Below are 15421 nucleotides of genomic sequence, written 5' to 3' on the forward strand. Positions count from 1 at the left end.
GGGGGGCCGAGGGGGAGAATTATGAGCCATGCATACAGGGGAATATGAGCCATCAGCCATGCATACAGGGGGGGAATTATGAGCCATCAGCCATGCATACAGGGGGGGAATTATGAGCCATGCATACAGGGGAATAAGAGCCATCAGCCATGCATATGGGGGGGGAATTATGAGCCATCAGCCATGCATACAGGGGGGGAATTATGAGCCATACATACAGGGGGGGGAATTATGAGCCATGCATACGGGGGAATATGAGCCATCAGCCATACATACAGGGGGGGGAATTATGAGCCATGCATACAGGGGGATGGAGAGATGAGCCATGCATACAGGGGGGTGGAGAGATGAGCCATGCATACAGGGGTGTGGAGAGATAAGCCATGCATACAGGGGGGAGGTGGAATATGAGCTCTGCATACAGGGGGGAGGTGGAATATGGGCCATGCATACGGGGGGGGGTGAATATGAGCCATGCATACAGGGGGGGGGGGGGGAGTATGAGCCATGCATACAGGGGGGGAATATGAGCCATGCATAGGGGGGGAATATGAGCCATGCATACAGGGAGGGAATATGAGCCATGCATACAGGGGGGGAATATGAGCCATGCATACAGGGGGGGAATATGAGCCATGCATACAGGAGGGGGGGTCATTATACAGTATGGAGAACTGTGTGGGGCCATTATACAGTATTGAGCATCATGTGTGGCCGTTATACAGTATGGAGCATCATGTGTGGCCATTATACAGTATGGAGCATCATGTGTGGCCGTTATACAGTATGGAGCATCATGTGTGGCCATTATACAGTATTGAGCATCATGTGTGGCCGTTATACAGTATTGAGCATCATGTGTGGCCGTTATACAGTATGTAGCATCATGTGCGGTCATTATACAGTATGGAGCATCATGTGTGGTCATTATACAGTATGGAGCATCATGTGTGGCCATTATACAGTATGGAGCACTGTGACCCTATTTTTTTTTGTTTATAATTATTGTATATGAAACAGTGTGATCAGCAGTGCTAAATGGCTGTGGTTGGGACGTGGATATGGGTGTGACTAGTTGTGAAATGGTTGTGGTCAGAGGCACACTTTATACCTTCTTCCCTTCTTCAAAAGTTGGGAGGTATGGTACCGCATTTGCCAGATCATGGCAAGTGCCGCAAATCCCATAGGGAATGAATGAGGCCGAACGCAGTGTTGCTGTAAGTGATCCGTTACGCGGCACCTGCAGAAAAACTGCTGGATCTGCTGCAAAAGGCGACTTTCACATCAGCGATTCTTGCTAAAGTCACTGCCGATAGTGTCATACTCACCAAAGGGGGAGGCAGCACTAAAAGTGCCTAGGGCAGCAGAAACCCTAAATACGGCCCTGCTCATCTGTCCATAGGACATTCTTTCAGAAGCGTTATGGCTTGTCAACATGTAGTTCGGCAAATTCCAGTCTGGCATTTTTATGATTTTTTTCAACAATGGTGTCCTTCTTGGTCATCTCCCATGAAGTCCACTTTGGCTCATACAACGACAGATGGTGCGATCTGACACTGATGGATGTTCCTTGAGCATGAAGTTCACCTTTAATCTGTTTAGAAGTTTTTCTGGACTCTTTGATTACCATTCGTATTATCCGTCTCTGTCATCAATTTTCCTCTTGTTGCCACGTCCAGGAAGGTTGGCTACAGTCCCATGGATCTTAAATTTCTGAATAATATGTGCAACTGTAGTCAAAGGAACATCAAGCTCTTGGACATGATCTTATAACTTTTACTTTTAACATGTTTGTCTATAATGTTCTTTCTAATCTACTGAGACAACTCCTTCCTTAGCTTCCTCTGGTCCATGTTGAATGTGATACAAACCATGTCACCAAACAGCACAGTGAGTATCTGTAGCCCTATATACAGGCCCACTTACTGCTTCCAAGATTGTAGACACCTGTGATGCTAGTTAGTGGACACGAACCAAACCAAATAAAATTGGAGCATATAACTATTTTACAACCAGAAAAGACAAAAAATGCCCCTAAAATATATTTTTTATTTAATCAGGTAAAAATGACCTGTTAGGGTCAGGAGACAGTATAACTTAACCATATAACTAATACTATAAAGGATAGAGGTAAATAGGTGAGGGGGTGCTCTCTCCCTGACTCGCCCTACCTTACCGTGGAGCTTGGCACCCTAAATTCGACATGGCGCCCCCACTCGACGACGGCTCTCCCTTAAGACCCTAGCGGGGACTTACCAAAGAAACACCACCACCAACACCAATAATAATAAATTAATTAAAGTGCTAATGTGCTAAAAAAGTGCTTAAATAACACCTGCAAGGTATATATTGGTTTTCTCATATACCAGATACTTTTGTTTCAGGATTCATTGATAAGAGTCCTGATGCTTAATAACTCGGGTGCAATTTGTGAGCAGAGATCGATGGCATTAAGGTATGTGACTGATATTAAGATAAATATTAAGATATGGACTGGTACATCTTATCTCAAACCAAATATAGGCTAATAGATCTTATTAGATATAAATGTTAAACGGCATACAAGGAATTACCGATGTAGGGCAGTAGCACTAATGAGTTCTCAAAAAATATAAATATATATCCATAAATGTCAAAACACCATCTTGTTCCTGGATGCTTATAAAATATTCTTATACACCACAATAGTTAGTATACCAAAATGAGAATTTATAATAGCCAGCTAGTGATTCAATACATGATCACACTGCCCAGTATCATAAGTCAGCAGGGAGAGCCTGTTGTGAATTCCGTTCTCGGGCTCCCTCCTGTGGTCGTGAATGGTACTTTGGTGAGTTCTGTCCTTGGACACCCTCTGGTGGCTTTGAGTGGAACTGCTGATCTTTGAGGTTGGCTTTCTCAGCTGCCCTTGCTTATTGCTTCTGCTGGCTTCCCTATTTAACTCTGCCCAGGTCGTTAGTTCATGCCAGCTGTCAATGTCTCAGTACTGGTTCAGATCTCTCTTGGATTTCTCAGATGACCTGTCTACTCCAGCAGAAGCTAACTCCCTGCTAGTTCATTTGCTGTTCATTGGTTTTTGAATATATTTCTCAGTACATGCTATGTTTCTAGTCCAGCTTGCTATTATGATATTTCCTTGCTAGCTGGAAGCTCTGGGGGTGCAGAGCTGCACCTCCACACCGTGAGTCGGTGTGGAGGTCTTTTTGCACACTCTGCGTGGTTTTTGTAGTTTTTAATACTGACCGCACAGTTCCCTTTCCTATCCTCTGTCTATCTAGAGAAGATTCGGCCTCCTTTGCTAAAATCTGTTTCATTCCTGTGTTTGTTACTTCTCTCTTAACTCACAGTCAATATTTGTGGGGGGCTACCTTTACTTTGGGGAATTTCTCTGAGGCAAGGAAGGCTGCTATTTCTATTTTTAGGGGTAGTTAGCTCTTAGGCTGTGAAGAGGCGTCTAGGGAGAGTTAGGCACGCTCCACGGCTATTTCTAGTGTGTGTGATAGGATTAGGGATTGCGGTCAGTAGAGTTACCACCTCCTCAGAGCTTGTCCCAGGTTTTCTGTTTTAACCATCAGGTCATTACGGGTGCTCCTAACCACCAGGTCCATAACAAGAGCCGTCGTCGAGTGGGGGCGCCATGTCGAATTTAGGGTGCCAACCTCCGCGGTAAGGTAGGGTGAGTCAGGGAGAGAGCACTCCCTCACCTATTTACCTCTATCCTTTATAGTATTAGTTATATGGTTAAGTTATACTGTCTCCTGACTAACAGGTCATTTTTACCTGATTAAATAAAAGTTATATTTTAGGGGCATTTTTTGTCTTTTTTAGTTAGTGGATACACCTTGATTTAACATGTCCCTTTTGTCACATTATTTTCAGGGGTACCATCATTTTTGTCCAGGCCTATTTCATGAGTTTTATTTTTTTTAAATTCTGTGGAAGCATGGTTGAAAAGCATTGTCTGACCTTCATTTGTTCATTTTCTTAGATTTATTTTATTATTACTTTTGTCAGATTCAAGTTATTTCTGTGATCATTCTGGGTTTTTCTGTCATTAAATGAGGGGTACCAACAATTTTGACCACATGTGTATATACACACATGTATATACATATAGATTAGCAGAGCATATATAGACATGTAAATACACAGCACACACATGGAGACCCACATACAGTATATACAAAGAGCACATACATACCAACATATGTATACATAATGCACATCAGGTTCGGACTGGCCCACCGAGAATCGGAGGATTCTCCGGTGGGCCCGGGCACTGACACCTGCTGGCATACTTACCAGCAGCTGCCTTGGGCCCCCACTGCTCCAGGGGCCCCCAGCTAGTGGCGTGTCGCTAATAGCCATACACCCAGCACCTGCGGCTGCATTGGGCCACTGCAGGGCGATTAACCCTGAGGGCTAACTGCGGGCAGGGAGCGATCCCTGCAGCTTGGCAGTGGAGCGGAGCTGCAGGGATCCCATGGCATCCTGCCCGACGCTTCCCGTCTGGCACAGCACGGCTGGATGACGTCATCATTCAGCGCGTGGCTGTTTCAGACAGAAAGCTGCCGGCGAGGAAGATGCTTCCAAGATTTGCTGCGGGGAACGTGCGGAGAGGTGAGTGGTGCTGTGTCTGTCTGCATGCGTGTGGGCACGCGGTGCTTTGTGTGTTTGACAGAGTGGTGCAGTGCTGTGTGTGTATTGGAGATTGGCAATGATGTGGGTGGAGAGAGCAGTGATGGGGTGGTGGGGGAGAAGGCAATGTTGGCGGTGGCGGAAAGGACGATGGGGGTGGTGGGGGAGGCAATGATGGAGGTATTGAAATGGGCAATGATGGAGATGGTGGAATGGGCAATGATGGGGTGGTGGGGAAGGCAATGATGGTTGTGGGGGAACGCAATGATTGAGGTGGTGGAATGGGCAATGATGGAGGTTGTGGGGGAGAAAGCAATGATGGTAGTGGTGGAAAGGACAATGGTGGTAGTGGTGGAGGCAATGATTGAGGTGGTGGAACGGGCGATGGGGGTTGTGGGTGAGAAAGCAACGATGAAGGTGGTGGAAAGAGAAATGATAGGGGTGGTGGGTGAGAAGGCAATGATAGAGGTGGTGATGATAATGATTGAGGTGGAGGGGCATTATACCCTGAGGGGGGCTGCATTATACTTTGTGAGGGGCTACATTATATTCTATGGGGGGCTGCATTATACCTCATGAGGGGTTGCATTATATTTTGTGGGGTGCTGCATTATACCCTGAGGGGGGGCTGCATTATATTCCATGAGGGGGCTACATTATATTCTGAGGGGGTTACATCATATTCTATGAGGGAGGCCACATTATATTCTATGAAGGGGCTACTGTATATTCTATGAGGGGGCTACATTATATTCTATGAGGGGGCTACTTTATTTTTTATGAGGGAGCTACCCCAACCCCTGCTACATAATTAAGACATGTACTACCTTATATTTTACCCTGATATTAGCGTGTTTTATCGCACAGTTGGTGGTCTTATATTTATTTCTATGTAGCTACATAGTAGGTCCCAAGAATGATTTTCTCTGGTGGGCCCAAAGTGCTCCAGTCCGACTCTGGTGTACATACACATATATACATAACACAAACATGTATATACAGCGCATTCATACACTCATATATATATACGCAGAAAATGTGACTGATTTCACCAAAGGGCCTGCTGCACTCCTAACATCGGAAAGTACAGGATAGGCCATTTATATGGATACACCTAAAAAAATGGGAATGGTTGGTGATATCAACTTCCTGTTTGAACACAATTTCCATCCGCTCCTCACGTGTTAACCTCTGCGACATGTCAATGGCTGTAAACAAAGAGAAACTTGTAAATAACTCATGAAAGAATAAAGTTACGTTAAAAACCAAGCACACCATTGTTTTTCTTGTGAAATTCTCATTAAGTTTGATGTATCACATGAACCTCTTCCCATTGGAAAAAATAAAGTTGGATCCAAAACCATGGTCACCACCCATCTTGAAAAGTTTTCCCCTCCGATATACTAATGTGCCACAAACAGGAAGTTGATATCACTATCCATTCCCATTTTATTTAGGTGTATCCATATAAATAGGCCACCCTGTAGACTGATAATGCAGAACTGTTATTATCAATGCATTTCCTACTGTAAACCCTGGTGGTCCGTCATGGAGTGAGGGCCCTAGGCAATTGGCCCCTTTTCTCCTCATCCCTCTAAGGCTACGTTCACATTAGCGTTGCGTCAGGCGCAGCCGCGAACGTAGCCTAACACCGGCCCTGCATATCAGTTACTATAAATACCCATGACTTTTTTTTAAATAATAAATTTATAGTTACTGTGGCGGTCCAAGGACTTGCCTGTAGTGTTGAAGAGACTAGTTATTCATCCATCGAGCAGCTTTAGGAAAGGGGCCTCAACTATCTATAGGTGCTTCTCACAAAAATAGAATATCATCAAATGTTATCAATTTTTCAGCTCTTCAATACAAAAAGTGAAACTCATATTATATAGTCATTACAGAGTGATCTATTTCAAGTGTTTATTTCTGTTAATGATGATTATGACTTACTGCCAATGAAAACCCAAAAGTCACTATCTCAGTAAATTAGAATATTTTATAACACCAGCTTGAAAAATGAATTTAAAATCCAAAATGTTGGCCTACTGAAATGTATGTTCAGTAAATGCATTCAATACTTGGCCGGGGCTCCTTTTGCATCAAATGCTGCATCAATGCGGTGTGGCATGGAGAGTGTGGTTTCCAAAATGGGGTCACTTGTGGGACCCCTCACATGTGACCCCGTTTTGAAAACCACACCCTTCAAAAAACTTATCTAGAGGTGTTCTTCACAGAATTTTATAAAGTTGAGCCATGAAAAAAAAAAAAAAAAATCAGATTACTCCCCAAAAAATGTTGCTTTAGTTTCAAATTACTGGAGAGAGCACCAACTGAATTTTAAAATGCAATTTTGGCTGGAATAGATTGCGGATACCATGTAATATTCGAAGAGTCCTGGACATTCCAAAACAGCAGTAAACACCACAGGTAACACCCTTTTGGAAACTATACCTTTTGAGGAATTCATCTAGGGGTTGTGTGACCATTTATAACCCTTAGGCAATTCACAGAATTGTATAATATTGGGATGAGTCAATGGAAAATTGACATTTTGCTTGCTTTGGCCCCAAGTTTTTGATTTTCAAAATGGATAATAGGAGAAAATGAACTGTACAATTTGTTGCACAATGTCCCATATGTGGTCAAAAACTACTTAAGATGTACAGTGCAAATCTCAGAAGGGAAGAAACACCATATCGTGTTTAAATTTTTGCCATATTTTTGCTGGAATGCTTTGAGGGTGCCATGTCACATTGGCAGAGCCCCTGAGGTGCCAAAACAGCAGAAACCCACCCTATTTTACAAACTACACCCTTAACCCCTTTCTGACCTCGGACGGGACAGTACGTCCGAGGTCAGATCCTCTGCTTTGATGCTGGCTCCGGTGGTACATACCTTACATGTAATTGAGAAATACAATGCCCCCAAAAATAAAAGGAACACTTAAACAACAGAATATAACTCCAAGTAAATCAAAGTTCTGTGAAATCAAACTGTCCACTTAGGAAGCAACACTGTTTGACAATCAATTTCACATGCTGTTGTGCAAATGCAATAGACAACAGATGGAAATTATTGGCAATTACCAAGACACACTCAATAAAGGAGTGGTTCTGCATGTGGGGACCACAGACCACATCTCAGTACCAATGCTTTCTGGCTGATGTTTTGGTCACTTATGAATGTTGGTTGTACTTTCACACTCGTGGTAGCATGAGACGGACTCTACAACCCACACAAGTGGCTCAGGTAATGCAGCTCATCCAGGATGGCACATCAATGCGAGCTGTGGCAAGGTTTGCTGTGTCTGTCAACGTAGTGTCCAGAGGCTGGGGGCGCTACCAAGAGACAGGCCAGTACACCAGGAGACGTGGAGGGGGCCGTAGGAGGGCAACAACCCAGCAGCAGGACTGCAACCTCAGCCTTTGTGCGAGGAGGATCAGGAGGAATACTGCCAGAGCCCTGCAAAATGACCTCCAGCAAGCCACAAATGTGCATGTGTCCGCACAAACTGTTAGAAACCGACTCCATGAGGATGGTCTGAGTGCCCGACGTCCACAGATGGGGGCTGTGCTCACAGCCCAATACCGTGCAGGACGCTTAGCATTTGCCACAGAACACCAGGATTGGCAAATTCGCCACAGGCGCCCTGTGCTCTTCACAGATGAAAGCAGGTTCACACTGAGCATGTGACAGACGTGACAGTCTGGAGACGCCATGGAGAGCGATCTGCTGCCTGCAACATCCTTTAGCATGACCGATTTTGGCAGAGGGTCAGTAATGGTGTAGGGTGGTATTTCTTTGGTGGGCCGCACAGCTCTCTATGTGCTCGCCAGAGGTAGCCTGACTGCCATTAGGTACCGAGATTGAGATCCTCAGACCCCTTGTGAGACCATATGCATGTGCGGTTGGCCCTGGGTTCCTCCTAATGCAGGACAATGCCAGACCTCATGTGGCTGGAGTGTGTCAGGAGTTCCTGCAAGATGAAGGCATTGAAGCTATGGACTGGCCTGCCCGTTCCCCAGACCTGAATCCGATTGAACACATCTGGGACATCATGTCTCGCACCATCCACCAATGTCACGTTGCACCACAGACTGTCCAGGAGTTGGCGGATGCTTTCGTCCAGGTCTGGGAGGAGATCCCTCAGGAGACTATCCACCGCCTCATCATGAGCATGCCCAGGAGTTGTAGGAGGGTCATACAGGCACGTGGAGGCCACACACACTACTGAGCATCATTTCCTTGTCTTGAGGCATTTCCACTGAAGTTGGATCAGCCTGTAACTTGCATTTCCACTGAAGTTGGATTAGCCTGTAACATCATTTTCCACTTTGATTTTGAACATCATCCCAACTCCAGACCTCCGTGGGATATTAGTTGTGATTTACGTTGATAATTTTTAGGTTTTTTTTTCTCAACACATTCCACTATGTAATGAATAAAGATTTACAACTGGAATATTTTATTCAGTGATATCTAGGATGTGGTATTTTAGTGTTCCCTTTATTTTTTTGAGCCGTGTACTTTTCAGGCACAGTGCAAAGCTCAGAACGGAAGGAGCGCCATATTATAGTGCAGATTTTATGGTTATGGTTTGCAGGTGTCATGATGAACTGGAAGAGCCCCTGTGGTGCCAGAACAGCAGAACTCGCGCCATAAATGACTCCATTTTACAATCTACACCTCATTGAATTCAGCTCCCATGCCCTGCACGATCGTCATAACATACTAATACCCATATGTCAAAGGTCAGGAACCCCTTCCCAACTATGCTGTATAGGTACGTCAAAGGTCGTTAAAAAAGGGTTAAATAAGCTTCCAACTGACTTGATTATCTCCTTTAGTGCGCACACAGTACAGCATTTTTTTCACATTATTTTCAACATTTCCCAGTACAGCCAATAGGATGCTTCTTCAGAGTATTTGAAGAATTTTTAGGTGTATTTGAAGTAAAATCATCATAAACTATTTTTTAAAATATTTGTGTGACTAGGTCCTAAAGAGGATATGCATGCACATGGCGCTCTACAATAGATCATGGGGTTTTTGCATAATGGTTTGGGGATGTTTCGCATACTATGATGTTGGATCCATTAATCGCACACCAGGCACCATGGACCAGTTTGAACATATCAAAATACTGGAGGAGGTCATGTTGGCATATGCTGAAGATATGCCCTTGAAATGGGTGTTTCAGCAAGACAACGACCCCAACCACACCAGCAAGCAGGTAAGCCCAATTCCTCAATCCGATTGAGAATTTGTGTTTTTTCTACAAAATGTAAGAATGCAAAAGAACTGTGGAGTATATTCCAGTCAGCTTGGGCTGGAATATCTGTTCGCAGGTATCAGTTGATTACATGGCACAAAGATGTAAAGCAGTTATCAAAAATAAATGTTATTTAACTAAATATTAGTTCAGTAATTAACAGAAATGCGAAGCCTGTAAAAAATGTCATTTTATACTGTAATTATGTGAGTTTGAGCTCTAATCAGCTGTCATGTGACTAACAAAAATGTGTGAATCCGTGATCCACCCGTGGCTGGTAACATGATCAATGCCGCTATCAATCTCTGACAGTGGCATTTAACTTGCGCGAACCGGAAGCGCATCATAAGACACGCCAATCGGCATCCCTGTCATGTAATCACGGGGTGTTGATGGGCTATCATGACAGTCGGTGGTCTGCATAAGACCCTCGTGCTGGTCATTGTAAATCTCTTATGACCTCCAGCCTGAGGCACAGCATAAGTGATCAATCGCAGCTTCAAGTCTCCCAAGTGGACTATTGAAACAAGTCAAAAAAAAAAGTTTGAAAAAATAGTTAAAAAAAGTAAAAACATAAAAGTTTAAATCACTCCCCTTCAAGATATCAAAATATAAAGTAAATTAATCCAATCGTTAAATGGTGTAATGAGAAATATAGTAAAAAAGCAATATTGCAATAAAATTCAATAAGAGGCGATCAAAACACTTCTACCTCAAAATGTTATCAATAAAAACGTCAGTTTGGGGCACAAAAACAAGCATTCACCCAGCTCATGAAAAATGGAGACACTACGGGTCTTGAAAATGGCAACTTTTTTTCCTTAAAACTTTAAAATTGGATTTTTTTTTCACCGCTTAAATAAAAAAAGAACCCATACATGTTTGGCATCTGAATACTTGTAATGACCTGGAGAATCAAACTGGCAGGTCACTGTTAGCATTTAGTGAACATGGTAAATTAAAAACCCAAATAACAATTGTGGAATTGCACTTTTTATTTTGCAATTTCACCACACTTGGATTTTTTTCCCCTTTTCCAGTATATTATATGGTAAAATCAATGGTGTCATTCTAAAGTACAACTCGTCCCGCAGAAAACAAGCTCTCATACGGTTGTATTGATGAAAAAATAAAAAAAACTTATGGTTCTGGAAAGAAGGGGAGCAAAAAACAAAAATGCAATAAAGGAAAATTGCAAGGTGGTTATAACTTTATATTTTCTTCATGTTTTCATTTGGAATTGAATGTGCAGGCAATCCCAGTGCCTTTGTGTATATGGAAATAAATGATGACGATGGCACTTTTTCTCAGTTGTTTTAAACGTACTACTATTATTTTGCACATAACTGTATATCATGAAAATATTATTAGCACAATGCGAATAGGGGGAGAATTTGATGGACATGTGGGGAGACAGTTTGGTTAATCATACTGCAGGCACGGTATCTTACATTTTTATTATTTCATTTTTGAAATACAAGCTCAAAAACTTCAAAACAAAGTGGAATATGTTACTAAATGTGACAAAAAGCAATATTTAGTAAACATAATTTCCCAAGGAGTTGATACTGCATTTCATGATCTCAGAACATTGATCCATATTCTTTTTAATCCTGTAGAAATGTTCAACATATTCAGAGCGTCCCAGCAGCTCTACAAAATCTTCGTCATGTGTGATCACAAGAAGCTGGAAATTCCGTTGCCTTGATCGACTTTTTATTATCCTGTAGGTACAACCAAATTTAAATTCAACAAATGTTGCTCATTTTTACAGTTTAGTACAGTTTAGTACAGTTTAAAAAAGAACCACGTAAATACAGGACTGTTAAATGCCTTCTTCTCTACAGAATTTGTAGAATATGTTTAGTGATATTGTAAATTCTCTATTAAATGTCACATGCTTAACCCAAAAAGAATTGCAGTGCTGTCCCAAAACACTAAAAAATTGTTTTGAGTGATAAGCTGTAGTTTTCATTGGTGCCATTTTGTGAAACATGCAACTTTTTGTTCACTATTTATTACATTCTTCGGGAGGCAAAATATACAAAAATAAGTAATTCTATATTTTTATCTCTCCTATCCATTTAGCGTTAGGTATAATTGACGTAATATTTATAATCTTTACTCTGTGGTTGATATGATTACAACAATACCAAATTCATACTTTGGGGTGGGGTGGGAATTGCTACTCTTGAACAAGAAACTTTTTTTTAGAAATATTTTTTTTTCTTTTGTTACTATTTTCTGATACCTAGAAAGCTCTGATCTTTCCATAGATAAAGCTGTATGAAGGCTTGTTTTTTTGTCAGACAAACTATGCTACATATGACTTTTTGGTCGCTTAATTCATTATTTCTCCTTACAGTGTAATTGAAATGTTAACTTTATGCAGCTGGTAGATACAATTACAATGATACCAAAATTATACCTTTTTCTGTTTTCCTACTATTACAAAAAACAAACAAACTTTTTTTGGCAATGATATTGCAGGAAACCTAACTTTTTAATTTTTTTTCTGGTTGCAGAATTGTAGGAGGGCTTGAATTTGGCATAATGCCTAGTGATGAGCGAATATACTCGTTACTCAAGCATGCTCGGGGATACGCTGAGTATTTTTTAGTGCTCGGAGATTTAGTTTTTCTTGCCGCAGCTAAATGAGTTACATCTGTTAGCCAGCATAAGTACATGTGGGGATTCCCTAGCAACCAGGCAACCCCCACATGTACTTATGCTGGCTAGTAGATGTGAATCATTCAGCTGCGGCAAGAAAAACTAAATCTCTGAGCACTAAAAAATACTCAGCGTATCCCCGAGCATGCTCGAGTAACGAGTATATTCGCTCATCACTAGGCATCTCTGAGCACTAAAAAACACTCGGAGGACACCCGAGCATGCTCGAGAAATCTCTAGTAACGAGTATATTCGCTCATCACTAATAATGACCTGACATTACCATTTTGGGATACATACAACTTTTTGATCACTTAATTTTTTTTTCAGAGTAAGTCACCCATTTTTTTTTTTTTTTTTAATTTAAACTATGAGCTTGGGTTTTTATTTGAAACCACACAAAAACACAATTTTGTCTTCAAGTCTTACAAAGGGACTTGAACATGCTATTATATGATCGCATTGATAATTCTCAGTACAACTTACATGGTACAGAGCAATGTAGTACACAGATCTCCGTCAAACTCCTGCAAATGCCGCTGTTACTATTAACAGCAACATGTGAGTAGTTAAAGTGCTGGGATCGGAGCAAGCTTCAGTCTCCGCAAATGTAGCTGTCATGACCCAGACCGGGTTTTCAGTCCTGTCTTCCCTTTTCCCGGTCTGATCATGTCAGGGGTTAACTTTTATCAGCCTCAGTCTGGTCTCAGGTTTGCTATTTAGCCCTGCTGTGTCCTGCAGATCATGTCACTTATAGTTTCTGCCTAGTGCTGCTGTAGCTGAATCTGATTGCTCAGACTTGTCCTGCTGTGTTTGTCGACTCAGTGTTTCCCTTTAGGGTATGTGCACACGTCCGGATTTCTTGCAGAAATTTCCTGAAGAAAACCGGAAATTTTCTGCAAGAAATCCGCAATTTTTTTTGCGTTTTTTTTAGCATTCTGCAAGCGTAATTAGCTTGCAGAATGCTAAAGTTTTCCAAGCGATCTGTAGCATCGCTTGGAAAACTGACTGACAAGTTGGTCACACTTGTCAAACATACTGTTTGACAAGTGTGACCAACTTTTTACTATAGATGCTGCTTAAGCAGCATCTATAGTAAAAGATAGAATGTTTAAAAATAATAAAAAAAATAAAAAAATGGTTATACTCACCCTCTGCAGACAGCCAATCTCCTCAGCGGCGTCCGTTCCTATAGATGCCGGTGTGGTTCAGGACCTTCGATGACGTCGCGGCTTGTGATTTGTCGCATTAGTCACATGAGCGGTCACGCGACCAATCACAAGACAGCGACGTCATCACAGGTCCTGAACCACACCATCTATAGGAACGGAAGAGAGAGCATGCACCGGAGAGGCGGGAACACTTCGGGGGCCATCAGAGGGTGAGTATATCACTATTTTTTATTTTAATTCTTTTTTTTACCAATTATATGGTGCCCAGTCCGTGGAGGAGAGTCTCCTCTCTTCCACCCTGGGTACCAACTGCACATAATCTGCTTACTTCTCGCATGGTGGGCATAGCCCCTTGCGGGAAGTAAGCAGATCAATGCACTCCTAGGTGTGCGGAATCCCCGCAATTCCGCATTTTTAATGAACATGTTGCTTTTTTTTCCACTATGCGATTTTTTCGCGGAAAAAAATGCAACATTTGCACAAAAAATGCAGAATACCCTGTAAATAATAGGAGGCATATGTAAGCGTTTTTTTTCGCGTTTTTATCACGTTTTTATAGCGAAAAAACTCGAAAAATCCTGAACGTGTGCACATGGCCTTAGTGCGCAGACTTCCTGGTTTGACTTGGCGTGTATCCTGACCTGTTTCTGTCCTTTGTCTTTTGGCTTATCTGCTCCTGACCATTACTGACCCCCTGCAGTCTAGGATTTAACCTGGTTTGTTTTTACTTTTCTGCTGCCACGTGTGGTATTCTCACTGTTGCACTGCAGGTTAGCTTTGTTTAAGTGCAGACCTGCTTCCTCTCTACTTCCATCTAGTGAAGCCTGCACCTACATGCATTACAGCTGCATGACAGCAGCAATAGCTCAGCTGTGCACTGCAGTTAGCTCGTGGTGCGGATGGGATGACACAAATCGTGTGCCATCCAAGGATTAACTGTATGTTTATAGGGGGTAAACTACCATAAGGGTAAGTTCACACTAGGCATTTTTTTTTCAGTGCTTTTTTTTGGCAGCAAAACCTGGTCATTTGGCAGGAAAGAGGCTGAAGAAGAAAAGCAGGTTTTGCTTGTTTTATTTGCTGCGTTTTTGGCATGCTAGACTTCTCTAGATTTGTGCATGCTGAAAGTTTAGTGCATAAAAAAGTCCTATTCTACAGAATCAGGTTTTGGCACAAAAAACACAGCAGAACTTGATACCTAGATATAGATTTCACCAAAACAAAGTATCACATATTCATGAAAATTACTCTCAATTGTTCAACTACCACAAATATCCCATCTATTAATCAAAATCACAGAAAGAGGTCAGAGAGTATAAAAATCTCTAAAGGTGTATTAATCAAAATCTTTAAAAAATTGTATCAGATCAGAGTAACACAAAAAAGCAGGAATATTCAGGGGTAATAATTTGAGGAGTATAGCAGTATTTCATCCAAGTGGGGTAGCATATGCAAAGCTAATACAAAAATATATATAGTACACACTATAATAAATTAATGAATGTCTCCGCTATATCTATGTATCAAGCAGTCCCGTCAGGGGTCCTAATGACATACAACTATTGAAGATGCAGCAGAGACTTTCAAGTACAGTGCAAAAGTGCACTGTGCAATTACATCTGTATACAAAGCTGTTCCAAAGGAATCATGCATAGGTAAAATGCAGCTA

At 42.0% G+C, this 15421-nt stretch overlaps 1 protein-coding gene across 6 annotated transcripts in view; it reads right to left on the bottom strand.

The window, feature by feature from the left end:
- Window positions 1-11350: 11350 nt before the first annotated feature.
- Window positions 11351-15421, bottom strand: part of RAD50 (RAD50 double strand break repair protein) — a 277285-nt gene continuing 273214 nt past the window's right edge. For all 6 annotated transcript variants that reach the window (XM_077265952.1, XM_077265950.1, XM_077265955.1 and 3 more), the window contains one exon: window positions 11351-11634. In XM_077265952.1, coding sequence (XP_077122067.1) covers window positions 11448-11634 — 187 coding nt within the window. In that variant the 3' untranslated portion in view covers window positions 11351-11447. The remainder of the gene's footprint in view (window positions 11635-15421) is intronic.

Source organism: Ranitomeya variabilis, chromosome 5 (genome assembly GCF_051348905.1).
Source record: "Ranitomeya variabilis isolate aRanVar5 chromosome 5, aRanVar5.hap1, whole genome shotgun sequence".
Taxonomy (NCBI): domain Eukaryota; kingdom Metazoa; phylum Chordata; class Amphibia; order Anura; family Dendrobatidae; genus Ranitomeya; species Ranitomeya variabilis.